Below are 20,529 nucleotides of genomic sequence, written 5' to 3' on the forward strand. Positions count from 1 at the left end.
TTGACCCTGACCTTGAACCCAGACAAAAGCTATATCGTTGTGCAACACTCATCGACCTCTACCCACATACTAAGTTTCATCAAGATCGGAAAGAAAAATTGTTGACGGACGGTACGGACAGACGGACATTTGGTCTGGCTTTATTAGGTCATCTCGGTGGAGATGACCTAAAAAGAGGAGATTTTAGGAGAGATTATAAAAACTAATTGGTGAATCTGTGCAATTTTTTTAAAAGGCAGAGTCCCATAAATCGACGAGGAAATACAAAGAATGCTCAATGGCCAGAAGTCTTCCCCCTAGTGTGAGGAAATACCAGGAGATTCGAAGAGCTACACTTCAGCTTTCTTCGAAGGGTGCAAGAGCAATGATGTACATAGGTAGGAACCAATTCATGTTTAGCATTCAAAGTGATCAGAAATATATATATATATATATATATATATATATATATATATATATATATATATATATATATTATAAAACCAAGCTTGCACACTAAAAACTCGGCTCGCCGTCACACGATCCCTATGAAATTGCTGTGGCACTTAGCGGACATGCCGACAATGTTTGGGAAGTCTTGGCGTTCCATAGTACCACTTGCATTTTGCACAATGCGTATTTTTGTCATTCCCTTTGTACGGTCTGTCGTCTGCTCCCAGCTATGTTGTACTGCTATCCCGTGCATGTGCACGGGTATCGCTAGTGTATATATATGTATGTATGTATATATATATATATATATATATATATATATATATATATATATATATATATATATATATATATATATATATATATATATATATATATATATAGTCATGCGCCACATTACGACGTTTCGGTCAACAACGGATCGCATATACGACGGTGGTCTCATAAGATTAGAATGGAGCTGAAAAATTCCTATCGCCGAGTGATGTCGTAGCGCTTCCAGTCATATAAAAGTACAGTACATAATACCTGATAATGATAATAAACAACTTGTGTGGCCCCGTTATAACGGGATCGTTGAGGTCCATAAAATGTCATCGTGAAAAAAAGCGGGGTTGCGCTAAATCGGGATTCAAGAAAATCAGCGTTCAACCTGACCCAATGTTGACCTCACATCCTAAAACACCCCTATTTTTGCCATATTTGACCCGTTTTTTGCACGTTTACCTTCAAGCAAGTAAATTACCTTTGAGTTAAAAAATTCCGCAAATAAATCGTTGTTCCAGTCAAAATTAAAATGCAAATTCGTTTTCAGTAAAGCTTTTTATGTTGCTAAAACATTCGCACTGTTTCCTTTTCTCACCTGTGTTGCAAGTACCTGTGTTTTCTCACCTGTGTCCGCCCCCCTCCACCCATGGACGTCTCTAGGCGGTGTCTGGGTGTGGTTTAGTATGATCCGTTTGAACGTTCTCAATTTCGTTCAATCCTGTACTTATACCAGAACAAGGGGACCATTCCCCCCCTCCACCTCCTGCATTCCCTCAAATCCCCCTATCAAACACATGTCCAGAACACCCCCTTTCCCTCCTCCTGAATTGTATAACAATGGATGGTAAGGACTCGCTCTCCCTCCCCCTTACTCGCTCCTCCACCCCTTACTTGCTCCGCCTCCTCCCCCCCCCACCCCAACCCCAGCTTCATATTCCCATCAGCCAACTGATGGGTTGGATTTGCTGGTCTATAATAGAAAAGGAGCTTGGTCTCAGCGTGTCTGCATCCGTCCGTACATGCGTCCATCCGTTGCCGCCTACGACCGTCCATCAACAATTGTCTTATAGGGGATACCACAAATCAAGCCCAATCTGATATAGTTGAGTAAGGTGAGGATAGACTGATGAGCGGGTTTCAATTTACATTAAAACAAAAACTCTTCCTCTATCTTCTTCACTTATAATAATGGTGAGGCTCATTCAATCCCGTTTCTCATATCAATTAAACGCTAGCTATAGCCGATACTTGCCCCCCCCCGCCCCCCCCCAACATTTCCAATATATTGTTACGGTTGTGGAAATTCGCATTACACCATAAAGGGTCCTCAGGTGAGATATATCGGTAGGTTCATGTGTAGTTAGCCCAAACCCGTTGTATAGAGGGAATATATGTGATCCATTCGGGCTGCGATTCTTCAGTTCGTCGTTTTTCTTTTGCTGTCGTTAATTTGAGGCAAGAACAACAACAAACATCGCCACAACCAACATCTCAACGATCACGCCATTCACTACACGACGCCAACAATCACGCCATTCACACCACGACGCCACCTTCCACAACTACGCTACCACATCTTCGCCACTCGCCATTCAACGAGGTCACGATCTCCGCGGGAAAGATGGGAGGGCGGAGTGGCAGCGGCAGCCAGGGTGCGAAGGGGCATCTCCCACCCGAATCTTCCTTCCCTCGTCGTACAGCGCGTGGGGAAGAAAACCAACAACGCCTGTGGGATTATCCCTTCTGCTGTTCCCACGCTTTGGCATGGGGGAGGTGCGATTTGAGGTGGTGCGACCCCGTGAGCGAGCGCGGAAAATAGCGCCGAACAAACCCCGTCCGTTTCCCCAAAACCCCGTCCGTACTGTCGAGCGGACCACATGAGCGACGCGCGGCACGAGCTCGCGGACCACGCCAGAGGGGTTCGGAGTTGCGGTCGCAAAGGAAGGACTCGACACGCTCAGGGAAGTCGCGACTTCCATTTCTTTTGGGTTCTGTGTAAACGTGTGTGTGTGTGTGTGTGTGTGGCGCCAGTCTGGTGAAGTAAAATTGTATAAGTGTTCTTTGTAGTAAATCATATTCGGTTGTAGGTCTGCATCGTTCCTTGCTTGTGTTTCTTTACGGTGATTGTAAATACGTGTATTGCTTTTATTGTGATTCCTTGCTTGACTATAATATACGTGCTTGTGTGTGTGAAATAAAAGTGTGCTCGTCCAATTGTTCCCGCTTTGCTTCGTCTCCTTCTTTTAATTGACTCTCCATCCTGCATCACGTAAGGGATTCGTAGTGGATTTCAACTTCCCGGTAATTAATCGGAACCGTCAAGGCCTTCGATAACTCCACTCGGTTATCCCTGTAATACGGAACGAACCGCTTAAGCGGTTAAGCGGTTCGTGTCCGGAGTCGGCCTGTGGCGTGGTCCCATCCCTCAGCAGATTACCCGTGCGAGTACCATAGGTATATCGACTTTCGGCGATTTACCCTATCTCGCGCGGGTGGACTGCAGACTGGGTGGTGGTGGGGTTAAACCCCCACCCGTGACTGGTTTCTGGCGGTAGTCCCAGGAGGGTCACGACTGAATTGTCCGTTCAGTGGGCGAAGCGGTCGCCATTCGAGTCAAGCGGTTGATCGCATGCCGGGCGGGCCAGAATTCGCAACAATATTCATATAGCCCTCCCAAACAGCATTTCCGAACTCCACACACCACCTTTTAAATAATCAAAAAGCAAGTCGCTTACTTGCAACACAGGTGAGAAAAGGAAACGAACAAAAAAAGATGATATTCAATAATTTCAAAAGTGAAAGTTAATTTTGATATATTTTCTCTGGAAGCGATGGGTCTTACATTCTCGTGATTATAATTGGCTATCCAACCTGCTGCATAACCTGCACGCCATTGGCATGTGTGCTTTCCTGCGACTCTGAGGGGGGCATGCTGTAGTCTCAACCAAGCCTTACAAGCAATAGTTCAAAGAGCCGCAGGCAGAGAAAATCTCAATTTTTCGTTACCTCTCGGAATACTACAACATAGTTTTGCGGTACAATCTTAATATGTGTGGTGCAATCAGTTTGATAGCTGTAAATATCGTAATCCTTTAGACACCCACAAATAGCTGCGATCAATCAGGCACCCACAAACACCGATCACTCAGGTACACGCAATAACTGCGATCATTTAGGCACCCGCAAATAACAGACCATCCAAACACCTACAGATAGCAGTGCTAATTCAGGCACCTGCCGCAAATCACAGATCATTCAGACACTTGCAGATAACAGTGATAATACAAGCACTCGCAAATAACAGCAATCACTCGAGCGGCCACAGATAACGGCGATCACTCGAGCGGCCACAGATAACGGCGATCACTCGAGCGGCCACAGATAACGGCGATCACTTGAGCGGCCACAGATAACGGCGATCACTCGAGCGGCCACAGATAACGGCGATCACTCGAGCGGCCACAGATAACTGCGATCACTCGAGCGGCCACATATAACGGCGATCACTCGAGCGGCCACAGATAACGGCGATCACTCGAGCGGCCACAGATAACGGCGATCACTCGAGCGGCCACAGATAACGGCGATCATTTAGGCAGTTGTAAATAATAACACAGTTAGTCCAAGTGTTGCCAACTCACCTTCTGCAGGCTTGATGGATTCAACTGAGTCTTGTCTATTATTTTGATTGCAACCTGCAACCACAGTGCACAAGATCAACGTTAGAGGCTGGTTTCAAACAGATACAAATGAAATTTATCTACGATACCAACGATTACAGCTCCCCTCAGGAGGCTGACATCACCAACCATCTCCTTGTACTCCTTGAAGCAGGAGGTTCCAAGAATAATTGGTATTATTTAAGAGGAGGCTGTGGTACAGGGTTTCCAGCTTCTCCAATGACAATGCAATATCAGATATGTGCAAACACCATTTTGAATATTACACTATGGGTTTTGGTTGTTCTGGATCGGCATTGTGGCTGCTCTGTTATGTGACAACAACATAAAATTGCACCCTGGCAATAATTTGCAATTGGTAATGGTGATTTAGAATTCTCATTCTCCATGAAAGCCATTTTGAACACTTGCCTTCAAGAGAGTCAGTACAATCTGTTTCCGGGCACACACAGTTGCTCACATATATCCCCTATTTGAGGCCTCGTGGTATTGTTGTGGAAATGGCTTCCAGGAGTTGATGCATCGCTTAGAAATAGTAATTTCCATTGTGCATGTTTCACGCAAGAGTGAGGTAAATTAATTGTCATGGAATATGTGTCAATATTTGTAGAGAAAAGGCTGTTGTCCCCCTCCCAATGTCTGTTTCTAAAACTCTTCTCCCGAAACCCCATTTTAATGTTTTACCCTCTGTAAATCTGTCCTTTGTGATTTTGGGGAATAGCGGCCCAGCAAGCCGACCAAGGCACAGCTTCTGGCGTGCCTGTACCTGGCCTGGAACATTTTGGATGGGACAAGAAGCTTGGTGCAGCATTTTGCTTGGAGTGGTGCCTTAACCACCAATGGGAAAAGAGCAAGCAAACCTGGGCGACATTGCGGGGTGAGGCAAGAGCCGGTGGTTATAAGGGGGATAGCCCAGAAGCCTGTGTCCATCTATCTCAGTTTGGTCTGGGTTTCAGCTGAAAATACAACTGATTATTGCATTCCTGTTCTTGCCCCTTCCCCATCTTAAAACAAACTTTAAACTCACTGGGTCTCCGAGTTAGTTGGACTGCTGGTGTGAAAGCCTTTTTAATCGATCGGTGGTGTGAACACCATTTGGACTACAATCGATCGTTGGCTTTTATAATCCTTTTAGAGGATAATCGAGTTTGAGGAAGTCACGCTCCATTGAAATTGCTCCCCCACTGGGTGCGGTGATCCGCTCGCACCACTATTTTGAGTGCTTGGTGTGGAGAGAACTCTAGCACGCCACTCCACTGGCTACACACACTCCAAATTGAGCTAGGTATGGGTGCAAGTAGGCTCTTGATCCGGTTCAGAGCGTCTGTACCGGGTGGCTGACATGACCACAAGAGTAGTACTCTGCAGTCGCCTATCTGCTCTTGCACTCCCCACCCTCTCAACAGTTCATCCCTTATGAGCTAAATTAGCACTCATTCATTTACCCCTTGCACGTGGAGCGAAAAGTGGAGTTAAGCAATTGGTTCATGTCTGTCCGACTCTCCATCCGTCGCCAAACATAAACTTATGATCGAGGAACCACTTAATTTCAATTGAATGTTATATTGTGAACATGAATTGGAAAACAAACCTCCAGTTTAATAGTACTCCGTCTCCTAATTTGTCTCGATCACACGTACGCAGAAAGCAGTGAGATTTCATTATTATTATTTTTTTTTTTAACTGTCCGCCTGTCTGATAGTCAAACAAAATTGAAAATCATTCTAAACCTTTAAAATCTGCAGAACACAAATCGCCTTCTTGTCTCTTCCAAGAACCTCCAGTTTTGCAGTACTTGGACGAGTTAAATAAGGTAGTGCATAAGACTGCTTCAATAGCGCTTCTGGATTTTTTTTCAAACAAACTTCAAAATAATTATTTTATTTAAAATGAAGTATATACAACACTGTGCAGGGTAACGTGTTATATGAACTCTCCAGTTGCTTCTTCATCAAAATCTAACTGCACGTCTCACTTGAGATCATTCATTTGAAGAATCATCTCCCTGCGTTAAGGCCCTGTCACACCTTGACGTTTTAGCCAGCGTATGGCAAGGTATCAAAATGTATGCAAAACGCTGGCGTACGCTGAACTATTGATGTTTTTTTTCCCAGTTTTGGAACGTATTCATAACGAGTTGGACGTATGCATAACGTATGAGTAACGTACACAGAACGTTTCAATCACATATAGATAACTTATACCAACGAATTCTGAGCGTGTTGTCGGCGTTCACAACCTATGCCCAACGATAGTGTAACTTATGCATAGCGCGGCAGCGTATCGCCGACGATCACGTGGCGTAGGCTATTCATAGGCTGTGGCTCGACGATTCAAATCATAACCGCACTCGACATCGAAGTGTGAAGCCGCTGTCACACCTTGACGTTTTAGCCAGCGTATGCTGACGTATGAAAAATTTGCCGAACCAAGCTGGCACACGTCGAATAGGTTATGGGTAAGTTTTGTATACGTTAAGAGCACGCTGGCATACGTCGTAGTACACTGGCACACGTCGTCATATGCCGAGAAATTTTCAGCATGTTGAAAATTTCTCGATGAACTCGGCGTATGACACACGTTCCGCATACGCTGGCCATAAGTTGTAGGCACGTTACGCGATCGTTGACACACGTTAATCATAAGTCGAAACATGTCGAGGTAATGGTTAGCGTCAGTGTTCCAGACTCCCTGGTTTTTTTTTGGGTTTTTTTTTCTTCGGAACGACGGTGATGTTGACACTTCAATTTCTAGTGCAGTTATGATTTAAATCGTTGAGCGGCACGCTATTAATTATATTATATTATAACCGCACTAGAAATCGAAGTGTCAACATCACCGTCATACCGAAGGAAAAAACAAAAAAAACAAAAAAAAATTAAAAACAGGGAGTCTGGAGCACTGACGCAAACCATTACCTTGACGAGTTTCGACTTATGAGTAACTTACAAGTAACGTGTGTCAACGATCGCGTAACGTGCCTACAACACGTTACTCATAGGTTAGAAATAAGTTTCGGGTACGCTAAACATTACCTCGATGTGTTTCGACTTATGAGTAACTTACAAGTAACGTGCGTCGACGATCGCATAACGTGCCTGCAACTTATGGCCAGCGTTATGCGGAATGTGCGAGTCATACGCTGGCATACGTAGAAAAATTTGTCTAACAGCTCGGCATACTATGACGTATGCCAGCGTACTACGACCTATGCCAGCGTGCTCTTAACGTATACAAACTTACCCATAACCTATTCGACGTGTACCAGCGTTTTAGCCAAATTTTTCATACGTCAGGCATATGCTGGCTATATAGTCAAGGTGTGACAGGGCCTTTAATGCCATCACTTTCTAATATTTTAAGATGGTTCACAATGTCACCATTTCATGCAATTCCCCATCTCTTCCCTTACCATGCATTTACACTGTTGTGTACATTCAACCTGTCGGTCAGCTGTTTCTGTCTGCTCATGTCCCCGTCCACCCTCTCCGCCTTTCCACTACAATGTTTGCACGTATCTACACTCACTGCTTGCCCATTTGTTTATCCAGCATCTGTCTAGTAGCCGCCACAACATTCCCCCATTGTTTGTTGGTGCTTGTGTTCCAAACCTTTTTGTTCAGCTGTCCCAAGAGCCTCCATCATTGTATGAAGTGGAAAACTAAAAATCAATTTCTTCATGAACATAAACTTTGTATTAAAAAGGTGAAAAACATTGCTGGAAAATGAAAACTTGAAAAAAAGTGTTTTGCAGTGGCAATATTTTCAAAATATCAGACAAATGTACATCAGCACCTGGGCATACAGCATGGATAGTCAAAACTAATCAGGCCAACTTCACATCTACATAATAAGCAACATTACATAGTACCCCGAGGTTACAGATATATAATGTAATGTAGCAACAAAAGTAGATACTTTTCAGCAAAATTGTGAATGGTTATTATAATCATGAGCCTGAGCAACATAGTAATTCCAGCTACAATGCCTGTTGGTCCTCTGCATGCTGCAACGACCACACAAGTGGTAAAATATAATATTTTTAATGCAGTACCCCAGATGGTGAAGTAATGTGCATCTTTCCTGACAACACCACAGAAAAATATATGGTGTGTTTACAAAAATAGATCATAAAAGGTGCAAAATGAAAGTGATAGTAAACGTTTTTTTTCACGGCAATTTCATGGATGCAATTTAACGACTTGTCCCTGCCTCTCCACCCCCCTCTCCCTCATCCATGCATCTCCGCCCCCCTCTCCCTCGCTCCTACATCTCCGCCCTCCTCTCCTTCGCACCTGCATCTCGGCATCCCTATCTCCACCCCCTTTCCCCCTGCCTCTCTGCCCCCTGCCTCTCCACCCCCTGCCCTAGCCTCTCCCTCTCCACGCCCACCTCTCCCTCGCTCCCACGCCTCTCCCTCTCCACCCCTGCCTCTCCCTCTCCACCACCACCTCTCCCTCGCCCCTGCCTCTCCGCCCACCTCTCCCTCGACCCTGCCTCTGCCCCCCTCGACCCTGCCTCTCCGCCCCCCTCCCTCGACCCTGCCTCTCCGCCCCCTCCCTCGACCCTGCCTCTCCGCCCCCTTCCCTCGACCCTGCCTCTCCGCCCCTTCCCTCGACCCTGCCTCTCCGCCCCCTTCCCTCGACCCTGCCTCTCCGCCCCCTTCCCTCGACCCTGCCTCTCCGCCCCCTTCCCTCGACCCTGCCTCTCCGCCCCCTTCCCTCGACCCTGCCTCTCCGCCCCCTTACCTCGACGCTGCCTCTCCGCCCCCTCCCTCGACCCTGCCTCTCCGCCACCCTCTCCCTTGACCCTGCCTCTCCACCCCCTCTCCCTCACCCCTGCCTCTCCACCCCCCTCTCCCTGCTTATCCGCCCCCCCTCCCTCACCTCTGCCCCCACTCCTCTCTCCCTTGCCTCTGTCCCCGTCCCCACCCCTGCCCATGTTAAAGAAATGGTTGATGACATGTTCAACATCGGGTTGTTTTTTTACAACTAAAATGGCTGCCAGTCGTCCATCTTGGATCTGATGTAATGACAAAATGATGTGCATATGTAAGCCATCATTGCTCATCGACAAGTCTAGTGTTGGCGGAGTGGTTAGGGTGATGGCTTGGCATCCAAGGATCCTGAGTTCCAGCCCCGAGGCCGCTGAATTAACACCACGGGGTTGACTCAGGCTGTCATCCTTCTGAGGTCGGCAAAATGAGCACCAGTGTACTGGTAATAGGGGCACTGCATCAGCGGCATAGCCGCACCCCCAACAAATGATGCAACCAGCAGCCAAAAAGGCTGTACACAAAGTGATGGATTATCCAGTCTAACTAACAGATTGTACAATGAAGAATTGGTTGATATGATTATGCAGTATTTCACTCAAATTGTTCAACATCTTAAATATTTGCGACTTAGGATAAAGATTTAAGCTTCGCTTGGAGAAATAAAAGTCCCAAAAATATAGAAATGAAGAAAATGCTGCACAACAGCTGCAAATAAGTTTGAACCCTAGAGCCCAATGGAACGACAGGAAAACAACAACTTCAAATTACCTATGGAAGATAACAATCATGACAAATACCCATGTGTCATTCACAAAGGCACGAATGAATATGCAGTGCAAGGGATGGCTTGCATACATTTGCCACTCACCTCTCTCCCTGTCAGTACATGTCGGGCCAACTTGACCTTTGCAAAGTTCCCCTTGCCAATTGTCTTGAGGAGACGGTAACTTCCAATGTGGGGATGTTCCTCTGCAAGGACACCGCTCTGAGATCGACCACGGCTCCCCCCACTTGTTCCTCGGCTATGACGGGCTGTAGGGACAGCAGGAGCCCGGAACGCAGTCTCTCCACCAGCCACTGTACGCTGTGCACAAATATAAAGATGATAATTAACCATCAAAGAAAGGAGATAAACAAACAGTCTCTTGAATCAAATGGCAAGGAGATTAGGAGTGGGAAGGGGGGGGGGACACTAGTTGCAGTGTGACAACAAACACTGCAAAGGGGTGATAAAGAGCTTTTCAAAAATATTTGGATCATAATACATGTGAAACATCAGAGTAATTGGTAGTGAGAGCTGCCCATCAAGTCAAAAGCAGTTCAAGGTGACAAGTCCAGAAGAATCCTGCTATGACAATGCCAAATCTTAAGACAGTCGTGTCCCAAAAAACAGCAGGGTGAAAGCCTGGTAATAATCAAAATGTGAAAACCTTATTACAATGACCACCACCTTTTACACTCCAAGTACACAAGATCATGCAATTCATACTATTTTGGAGGTGATGCAATCTCAAAAACAAAGTCTTCCATCACAGAAAGAATTTCTCTGCTGCAGATTTTGACAGGTGTAAAGGTCAAAGGTGAGCTATCAATAGTCACGATGGAAGGGTAGGCCAAAGATCAAGGTTGCTGCAGCTTGCAAGTGGAGAACTTCTGAAGGGTAATGGTAGATATTATCAAGGGGGTTGTCTGAGATGAACAGAATAAGAATTCCTCCAATTGAGATATCAGCAGGTTCCCTTATTAGTGTGCATGGCCATACAATTGCTCTTAATACGATAGAAGGATAAGCGGAAGGCAACGGTGTCTGCCTTGGGCTTCTGCCGTGCTCATGGGAGACAATTTGGTTCCCAGCATCAAGAATATCATGATATTCTGAACAAACCACTTTTTACAAGCTCAACCGCGTTCTGCCAGATCTTTCTAAGCTCAACTCAACCTTTCTAAACTTGCCGGAGGAAACAGGATAATAAATGACAGCTCAAGTGCTACCAAGTTGTTAGGATACCAAATAGGAATTAAAATACAAATAAATTTTAAAATGGGACAAAACAGAAACCTAATTTATATTCATCACAATGCTGATGGTGACAAACTCCTTTTATAGGGTATATTTAACTGGGCTTGCATGTACTCGCACTTTCCAACATCAAGTATCCTTTGACTACATACAAACAAAGGTGTGAAATACTTTTCTTTCCTTTTTCTTCTTCATGTCGAATCTGAGACGAGGCACTTAAGAAGTATGTGCACTCTGCTTTGATCTGTCCACCTGGGTTTGAATATGACCCAGCTACGTGTCGCCCTGGTGTTTCGCCTGCAGGGCGACGCCTCAAATGTTGCCAGAGGAAGGATATTGAGCCGTAGAACCTCCTGCCAACGCTGGTCAGTGGTGAGCGTGAACAATCCCACGGTGTCTTTCGTGAATAGTCGAATCATCGCTGGCATCCTGAATGAATTACAATTCCATGCATTGACTGACTACTAGGAAGGCAACAGCAAGGCCAGCACAATAAGCTTTGCCCAGGAACTACTTCAACAGCACCGACTGCATTGATCCGATACTGTACTACTTTTTGTCGATGGAAGAATAGTAGGCCATGTGTGACATGTTTGCTACCAGCAGAGCCTACCCGTCGCTTCACTGACGGAAGAATTAGTCGTCGTGTTTGCCAAAATTTGTGGGCGAGGAAAAGAAGGAAAGGAAGACAAATTTACCCATGCATAGAGTGCTTTAACCGCCCTCCCCCCACCTTTACCCCCCCTCCCCCACGTTCATCCTGATGTCCCTTCCTGCTATAAATGTCTCACAAACATACATTTATTAAGAGGATAGATAGTCAAGGGGGGGGTGTGGAGGAAAGGACGATAAACAAGCATCAATGTTATGGGCCCAATGGCAACCTCCTGCATTGAGGTTCCTTGAAAGGGAACTCTTATCATCTCCATGCCCAAACCTTCCTGGACACATCCCAAGTACAACCAACAACTTTCAACTTATTCCGTCCAGCAGTTTAGGAGTACATACAAGCCAAAAAAAACACATGCACACCAGCCCTTCACGAGTACCCTTCAATGCAAAACAAACTACAGAGTTCACAGAACACTAAACTCCATGCAGCGTTCAAGTATATAAAAGGAAACCCTCCAATATCGTGGGGGTTGGGTTCCTGGAAAATGCCTCGATAGTTGAAACCGCGGTCGTGGAAACCAAGGGCAATGGAAAAGCAAGGGTTCAGTTCCTGGGCTTCGAGAAGATATCGAGGAATATCGACGGTAGCCAGAAATAAATACATTACTTTTGAAATAAACACGTAAATGTGTATATAAAGCATGTAAACATTGAAATAAACATGTAAATACAATAAATACGGTGTATATTTAAGAAAAATAAAAAACAACACTTTTACCTTTTTTATTAATTACAATATAGCGAGATGGGTGATGGTAATCATATTCCGTACTCGCACTGCACTCTACCGTAAATAGACACCACAGGATTTAGCTCAGGATGATGCTGTTCGAGAGGGGAGGGTGGAGTGGAGTGGGGAGAGGGTGAGCTAGGAAACGTGAGCGGGGGTAGGGGTGAGCGGGGAAGGTGATTCAGTGAATGGAAAAGCAGCAATAGCTTTACGATGAAGGTGCCTGCAACATTGCCACAACCCACAACGGGGAAGGATAACACGATCCTAAAATCACCTTACCTTGAATCACGATCTTCCCTACTTAGGGACCAAGGTACGAGATGCCATCTTCCATCCCATCGATGTTAAAAACCTGTTCCATTAAAAAAAATCTCTTCACCTCAATTTGTTTCATGAGCTGCGCATGAGAATGTGTTTGTGAACGGGGGTTCGAATCTGGGAGTCAGAAATTAAGTGTTTTGGCAATAAAGTTCGAATACAGAGTCTTGGAAAATGAAAGTTTTGGAATGAGATTTGAAGGATAATAAAGGTTTACGAATGAGGAAGAGTACAATGGCGAATGTTCTGCCTCCAACCAACAACCCCATAATGGTGGCCCGGACAGATGCCACATTTTCTCCTCGAACCAACCTATCTAACAACTCGATATTTTCATCCGTCATAAGCTTTCTCTTCCTTTTGGTACAACTAACTTCATCCAAAGCTTCACATTTGGGCTCATTAAAAACGGTACGCGAGAAACACCACAAGGCTCGTAATGGAAGGTAATCGTTCACGCACGGTGGCACTGGACGCAAACAATGACTCATCTCAGCTCAGAAACCATGATTGGTCGAAATGAAATCCCGCCATAGCAGAATCGGAACACAATTGGTTGCCCACGATTGGTAGAAACCCACGATATTGGAGGGTTTTCTGTCCTCGTACTTCAATTTTAACAAAATAATGATTTGTAAAGATCGTTTAAAAAAAAAGAAAAAAATCCAGAAGTTTAGTGCCACTAAAGCAGTCTTACACACCTCAGCTTTATACACTAATGACACAACGTTGAGCCTCAGTTTAGGAGATTGAAGCTTTATTGATCACCAGAGAAGGCAATGTCAATCAGCATCACACCTAGCCATATTGGTGGCCTCTTCTTCACCAAGAAACTGCACCCTCTCACATGCCATATAATCGATACATAGCTTGGTTCTTGGAAGTATTGTTAAGGCGATTTGTGTTCTACAATGTTCATTATCCTGTAATTCAATTTAAAGGTTTATAGAGGTTTGTAAAAGCATATAAAAAAAAATTAATTCCAGGTTTTACCACCGTTTTACCCAGTGTCTATTACATCACCTGATCTAACACGTAACACATGAGTTACTCATAACTGTTGTTGGTGTCCTTTATAACATCCTTAAAAACAGCAAGTTTCCTGTTTGGAATGATTTTCAATTTTGACTGTCAAGCACAGACAGAGTTAAAATATCATCTCGCTCATCTCTGCGCACACGAGGTCAGGACGAATTCAGAGCCAAAATTATGGTAAAACGAAAGACTCGTCTTCCTATTCATCTTCAAAATATAACATTCAATTTAAATAAGTTATTGCTTATGAATAAACTTATGATCATAAACTGATGAGATAGACGATCGGACAGACTGACAAGAAGCAATTTTTTAACCCCGCTTTTCACTTCGTGTGTGCGGAGTATTACTCGAGCGAAGTTGATGGCGTGACATCACCAATCCCCACCTCTTCCCACCTCGAGCAAAGTTGAAAAATAGCCAAAGGTTCCACCAGGAATGATCCAATATCAAATGTTGAGTTTTAAAAAAGAAAAAAATTTATTCTGAACAGTTTTCAATCTGAATGATGTTACACATCAGGATTTTGTTGCTTTTTGGGGGGTTTGACCTTTTGACCCCACCCCAGGGCCCTTGGGGGCAGGGCCAAAAATGATACTGCCCTCACACCTTCTTGCCATACATACATACATACATTGGGAGCATGTGCCACAGCGCGGCGCTGCGTCCACTTTCCGTTCCAGGGGCCTCCATCTGGCCGTTCCCCAAGCAGATGCCTGGCCCATATCCATCTCTTAGGGATAGAACATTCCAGGCATCCACCAAAAGGGACCACCTTGATTAACCCGAGGAGACCGCCATCTGGTGGACGACGCCTCAGCACAACCCCGACAAACACGACAGTTTGTGGTTAAATTTTTTTTAATGTTAATTATTTTAATTAATTTTTGAGGTTAATTTAATGATATTTTAACGCTGTTTTACGGAGTGAAGCATTTTGTGGTGACCAGAGAGCAAATTCTCGTCATATGGTGATTATAACCACCAAGTTTTATTTTTTTATTTCTAAGCGTGAGGATAAGAGCAAGTGGTTTCACAAGCAATGAGGGTGTATATTTTGGTGGTAAAAAAATAACGAGGTAACAGCATATTCAGTGAGCAATTTAAACCCCAGAATATGCAATCATTATGATTTCAAACTCTGAAAAATGACGGGAAACACATGATGCCTTGGGGGAAACTGGTCAGCGTATTTCCACAAAGTTTACAAGAACATTGGGACAAGCAAATCGACAACACAAATCAATGTACATTTCAACCCAAACCCCATAATCATGAACCCTGTGCTCAGATCGGAGCAACAAAATGGACCAACAAACTTCAAGTCAAGTCCCAACAACTAATCGATTTACAAGCAGCTTCTAAGCAAAGTGGTAAATCATTGCTAACACATCACTAAAGTAGAATTCCGACCAACAGTCTTGACGATGCCAATAGCTTGCAATGAATCGTTGTAAATACAGGCTTACCGTTAGACGAGCTTGTTGGGAAAATAACGTTTGTCACATTCAGAGGAGATTGGATTGCACGGGCACACTGTATTTAGTACAAGCCTTGAACTCTCAAGTCATTAGTGCATACATGCCAGGATTCTCACCGTATTCTCAGAAAAACAATGTTTTTGCTGACACTGTTGATGGCCACCATGAGTCTGGATGCTGACCTGCATGTTGCTCATACAGTCTATCCACCATCTGCAGAGTTCATCATCGAACTTTCCTGATGTGTGGAGAGCTTGAGGGTCAGAGTCAACACTGCAGCAATGTCGTTATACATACACCCTCGCCCCCTCCCCTGATTTTAAACCATCCTTCAGGCCACCACCAACACGAGGCCAAACAATACACAACATAGTTAGTGTCAACTGCCTCAGACAGTCAGATTGCAAAACAAAGTGAGTGAATTGATGCCAGTGTTAAACAATGTCTAAGCCTGGTGTTGATTTAACGGTTAAGGTGGCTGCCTTAAGATCTTAGGGTCTTGAGTTTGAGCCCCTGTCATGCCATTAATAAACACCAAGTGCGTTGACTCAGCCTGCCATCCTCCTGAGGTCAACAACAGGAGTACCAAGCTTACTGGAAACGGGGAACTGCATCAGTGGCACAGCCACACTCCCAGCAATGGTACAATAATTATTTAACGTCTTGGACATATTTAAGCGAGCTGTGATTGATGGTGCACAGGTTGTTTTCACGTTGTAAGATACTGCAAGATATTAAAGGGTTTACTCCTCAGCTACAGGTAGAGTAAAAAGCTTCTATAATGACTTTCCAAGTCCTCAAAATTACTTTCCAGGGGGGCTAGGAACTGGAGCAATGACATTTACTCAAAATCCTCTTTTGGAGGTCAGAAAGTTTATTTGCTTTTATGTATTCCATGTTTGTGTGTTCGGCTATGAATGTTTGTCTGCAAATTAAAGAAAGGAAATTGCTGCAAGTTGAATGCAAGGTAACAGCTTCTTGAGAAGCAATAGTAACTAACCATGCTGGCAAAGTTTGAGGTTCCCGTTGTGTCAGTTAAAAACATGCTAAAATTAATCACGTGTACAGAATTGTGACGGGAGGGGGTGGACGGGAGGGACAGGTGATTTGTGGAATGACAAGTGACGCGTGTACGAGTCAAACCGAGTAATTGCAATGACTTATATGGTTAATGTATTGTCAAGTATCCTGAAGTCTCTCAAAACAGGCCACACCTGAAAAGCAGAGCTCAAAGTGTTTCAAACTTAACTGGCTGAAATATGACGTGAACAACCCAGGTTATTTCGTCGGAACGAACAAGTTTGTCGGTATTTCTTGATGCTTCAGATTTTATTCCGAGCTTCTGCTCTCAGGAAACATTCTCTCTTTTGACTTTCTTTGCACAACCCCAACAGTGTGTGTAACTTCAAGCAAAGACTCGGACTATGCATAAACCTACTTCCACGTCGAGAAGAAGTTAAAGATGTTAATTATATATAAATACATATGAAGAAAAGAAAAGTAGGATGGATAGTTATTAAGACAAGGAAGTAATTATCCAAATCCAACACCCTTTCAGTCGTGAAAGGAGCATGAAAGAGCGGTGTAACAGCTGCACTATGACACAGCAACATAAAACAACACCGTACACCACTTGTCAACTACAGTTGTCAACTACGCTGCACACCACTTGTCAAAAATTTAATGAGAACTCAAGTACAATAATCAGATAACTAGTCCCAACAAAGGGATGCTTTATGGGGAACCACCTTGGAATATTTTACCCAACTACACAATGTCATTTTTGCCTTATCAAGTATGTCATAAAAGTTTACAAGCAAAAATATTTTCAACCAAATCGGAATTTTGGGTCATTTTAAAAGTTTTATATTGCAGAATGTGAGAAAACATGACAACCGAAATTTAACAAATGGAGATGAAAAGAAAATAAAAAAAATTAGAGGACCAATGATCCTGAAGCTCACCTGGCTGGTTGCCAAAAAGTGGAGTGATGTAGGAATGGGTAAAAATAAGAGCTGGATTTAGAACACATTTTAGGTCAGGTAGTGTTGACATGATGTCCCAAGTAGTGCAACTCACTGCTGCCTATGAGCCTTAGTTTGAGAGATTGCACACTTGAAGAATGATGATGTCACTTCCTGTTGTCAAAATTATCCCTATTTCAGAAGGTGCAACTCCAAAGTGTCAATAATTAATATTTTGAGATATTGCCCACGTTTTGTATTACGACGTCACTGGTGGCCATATTGCGTTTCAGATCAGCTTCTTTTAATCAAACGTTCCCAGAGGTAGTCGATCATATATTTTAAGTTTTGCATCGATCGGTTAAGCGGTTTCGGTGAAGATTTTTGAAGATGAATTTTAAAGGTTTTCCTTTGATCCAATATGGATGCTGTACCACATGACTGATGATGTCATTCGTTAAACTGTATTTCCCTTGGGTAGTTCATCACAAATTTAAAGTTTCTTATTGATCTGTCAAGTGATTTGGAGAGAAGTTGATTGTTGAAGGTTTCCCTGTCATGCAAAATGGCAGCAAACTCGATCGAAATTCAAGTACTTTTGGGAACTTCAAACCTCACGGTGACCTACTTGTATGTGTCGGGGGAAGATTCCATAAACAAACTCGAGTTCTATCACACCAAAGATCATTTTAGCCAACTTTGGTCACAATCACATCAGCAGTTTTGGAGAAGTTGCAAGTGTTTACTGATGGACAAGGCACCATTCCAGAAGCTCACCTGAACTATGTTCCAGGTGTGCTTAAAAATGGGCAGGCTTACAGGTAGTCTTAACTACATGTATACCGTATGCAGTCAGATACACTACACCAGACAACACCAGACTTTACGAGTCAAACACAGCCAGCAACCTTGTGGGAAGACATGTAATTTTGCTATCTTGTGACGTCACTTTCCTCAAAGCAGTCAGGAAGGCAATCGAGGAGAAACCTCGCCCTCCCACCCCCCTTTCCCACGGGATACCACCCCATAAGGTTTCTCCATACTTGATCCCACAAATGCTGAGCATCAAGCAAGGAAGCAGCATGAACCATTTTTAACGTCTTTGCTTGACAGCTCAGGTCGGAATCGAACTGTCGACCGCCCAGACTCAGAGCAGCCGCTCTAACCGTTCCGCCACAAACGAGCATTTAGCCCAAAATGCAGATCATGGCAGAATTGGCAGTGCCAAAAACTCAACGTGGCCGTGCCCTAACCCATCCTACGATTTGCCAAACTATGACACAATACCAAAGACATGTCCAGAGGAAATAAACATCACAATGCATAGCAGTGTGATCCAGAATATTTCAGGGTAAAAATAAGAGTTTGAATCAGCACTGTAAACCACTTGTGTTTGAGAATGTGGATGGGAAGGGGTAAGGGTGTTGAGGAAAACACTGCTTGCTACGAGAAGTGAAATTTGAGTGTCAATTATATACATGTATGTAATTATTAAAATAAAGAATTCACAACACAAACCAAAGAATTTTTATCTTGCCAAAACGAAGTTTTTGCAAGATATGTTAGTCAGCTTGTATCTTTTTTTTTTTTGTTGTTTGTATGTCTGTAATCACGTATAAAAAATTCTGCAGAGCACAGTTATCATTGGAAATTTTTGTAACTTCGCAGATCAGTGGCCTACAGAGGTCCCTTTCAGTGCACAAAATTTTGAAGGTCAAGGTCAAAGGTCAAGGTCACTTTGTCGCAAATCAGGGGAGTCGACGAAACTCTTATTTTTTGAGTAATTTTGATCGGATCGTCTTCAAACTTCATGGGAATATAGTTCATGGTCTGGCGCTCAACTGATTAATTTTTGGTGGCGATTGGCCCTGACCTTCATGGTTAGCGCCTCAGGTCAAGCATATTTGACCCCAAGGTCAAATTTTCAAGTTTTAGGAACCATACCATGTAGTACCTCAAATTGAACACCTCGATGAGTGCTTTCTAGATATGTCAAGCTTGAGACATTATGACGTCATTTGGTGACGTTATGAGGCAAAAGCATATTTTTCATGGTTACTCTGTAGAACGATTCTCATCGGAATCTCTCGTAGGCAGATATTCCTCAAGGAGTCACTCCTGGTGGATAGCAGCTCTGTTCACCTCAGTGTGACCTTAAAGAAGTCACACGTGGTCACCTTTTGGCAAGATACGGGTCACCCTGCGGGTGACATTGGTTTATATATATATATATATATATATATATATATATATATATATATATATATATTTTTTTTTTTTTTTTTAATCATTCTTTTATTTTAGAAATTTGGCCTGGGGATTTGCACGGAACTGGCAGCATCCCAAAACACCACCGTTTTGGCAGGATAAGATTCTTTTTTAGTATTCAAGGTTTAAATGTTTGCCTCAGATGCCATATATTTTCAATTGTATAATAACACTGCTTTGATGCCTCATTAACTTTGCCACAATAAGTGACTTCATCTATGCTCACTAATCTGTATGTCATGTCACTGCCCATTTCCTTCTGCTCGCCTGTCAATTATGATAATCTTCAATGGTGTCTGAAATAGTTTTTCTACAAGCCTTCGTTTCGATATAAAAAGAGATTTTACTTGAACAGTGAACAAAAAGAAAGCAGCATTAGACCAATTGCAGAAAATAAGGTTAACGCATGAAGAAAGGTTGAGGTCCTTGGTAGAAGGTGCCAAACGACGAGGGTAATAAAGCACTAGGGGTTTAAAAGGATTCAAGTTGATCAATTTGTTCCAAAATTAATGTTCTCGTGAATGCCAAGCTCTTTTGACAAATAACTGCATCGTGCCGCAATCAAACAAATACTTGAACCTTTCTTCATCCAGGACTGTGTACACACAAACCTCCAAAACTGAACAAAACTAGAATGGCAAAAAATGAACAGAACTAGAATGACACTCAGTGGAGCACATACCGGCACCAGGCTGAACAGTTTACGTTTTGTATCCCAACGATAGGCTGGATCTGGATCCCGACCTAAACCAAAATCTAATCGGCTTGTTCACGTCACCTACCCAACTCATCCACCGAGTTTTGTCATAATCCGTCCACATCTATTTGAAATATCGTGCTCTGCATCATTTTGGCCCCATCTCTCGATGGTGACGAATCACT

General features: G+C 43.6%; 1 protein-coding gene across 5 annotated transcripts in view; it reads right to left on the reverse strand.

Annotated features, from left to right (window-relative positions):
* LOC147012259 (MAP/microtubule affinity-regulating kinase 3-like) overlaps positions 1 to 20,529 on the reverse strand; it is a 185,236-nt gene that overhangs the window by 93,080 nt on the left and 71,627 nt on the right. For all 5 annotated transcript variants that reach the window (XM_085856141.1, XM_085856139.1, XM_085856143.1 and 2 more), the window contains 2 exons: positions 10,025 to 10,240; positions 4,341 to 4,394 (listed from right to left, as the gene is read on the reverse strand). In XM_085856141.1, the coding sequence (XP_085712267.1) occupies positions 4,341 to 4,394; positions 10,025 to 10,240 (270 nt within the window). Of the gene's footprint in view, positions 1 to 4,340; positions 4,395 to 10,024; positions 10,241 to 20,529 lie in introns of those variants that run through there.

Source organism: Eptatretus burgeri, chromosome 15 (genome assembly GCF_056783735.1).
Source record: "Eptatretus burgeri isolate ZD-2024b chromosome 15, Ebu_testis_v1, whole genome shotgun sequence".
NCBI classification, from domain to species: domain Eukaryota; kingdom Metazoa; phylum Chordata; class Myxini; order Myxiniformes; family Myxinidae; genus Eptatretus; species Eptatretus burgeri.